The sequence below is a fragment of the Geospiza fortis genome, unplaced genomic scaffold (genome assembly GCF_000277835.1).
Source record: "Geospiza fortis unplaced genomic scaffold, GeoFor_1.0 scaffold297, whole genome shotgun sequence".
NCBI lineage: Eukaryota > Metazoa > Chordata > Aves > Passeriformes > Thraupidae > Geospiza > Geospiza fortis.
In genome coordinates this window covers 159,106-159,941 of record NW_005054712.1, presented here as the reverse complement: position 1 = coordinate 159,941, position 836 = coordinate 159,106, and the positions used below count along the sequence as shown (strand labels likewise).

At 53.0% G+C, this 836-nt stretch overlaps 1 protein-coding gene across 1 annotated transcript in view; it reads left to right on the top strand.

Moving 5' to 3' along the window:
• The first annotated feature begins 6 nt into the window (after positions 1–6).
• Positions 7–836, top strand: part of CCDC27 (coiled-coil domain containing 27) — a 2,614-nt gene continuing 1,784 nt past the window's right edge. The window contains exon 1 of the mRNA XM_005430935.3: positions 7–111. Within this exon, the coding sequence (XP_005430992.1) occupies positions 12–111 (100 nt within the window). The 5' untranslated portion in view covers positions 7–11. The remainder of the gene's footprint in view (positions 112–836) is intronic.

The window sequence follows — 836 nt, the reverse complement described above, 5'->3', positions numbered from 1 at the left end:
AGTCCCGGGCGATGGAAGCCGATGACTCGCAGGGATCAGAGCTCGCCGAAACCATGGGACAGCTCCAGCAGGAGCTGCGGAAAGCCAAGGATGACCACAAAATGGCCATAGGTACCGCGGGAGGTGCCCAGAGCGCAGCTTTACCTGACTAGGTCTCATTCAGTTCGGCTCCTTTCACACTGGAAACATTACAGGGTGTCGCTCACGGGCTGAAAAGCTGCTTGTTTTGAGAACACTTTCTTTCTGCCCTTGGAAGTTAAGAACATGAGAAAACCCAGCATAGAAAGCGCTGAGCAGAGTGGCAAAGCAGGACTCGAGGTGCCCACTCTGCACGTCCTCAGAGCAGCGCCCACCACAAAGCCAGGCTGTTTAATACACATGGAATAACAGAATGGTTTGGGTTGGAGGGACCTTAAAAATCAGCCAGTCTCGCCCCTGCCATGGGCAGGGACACATTCCACTATCCCAGGGTGCTCCAAGCCCTGTCCAGCCTGGCCTTGGACACTTCCAGGGATGGGGCAGCCACAGCTTCTCTGGACACTCTATGCCAGGGTCTCACCACCCTCACAGGGAAGAATTTTTTCCATATATCCACTCTAACCCTGCTCTCTATCAGTGTGAAGCCATTCCCCCTTGTCCTGTCACCCAGGACCTTGTAAACAGTCTTTCTTGTCAGCTCCTTGTGGTACTGGAAGGCCACATTTAAGTCACCCTGAAGTGAAACTACCTTTTCTTCTCCAGGCTGTACAAACCCACAAACCACATTATCACCCAGAATTACTGTGGCTGCAGCATTAATGTGACCCAAGTCTGGCCCCAGACTGTTCCCACAGTGG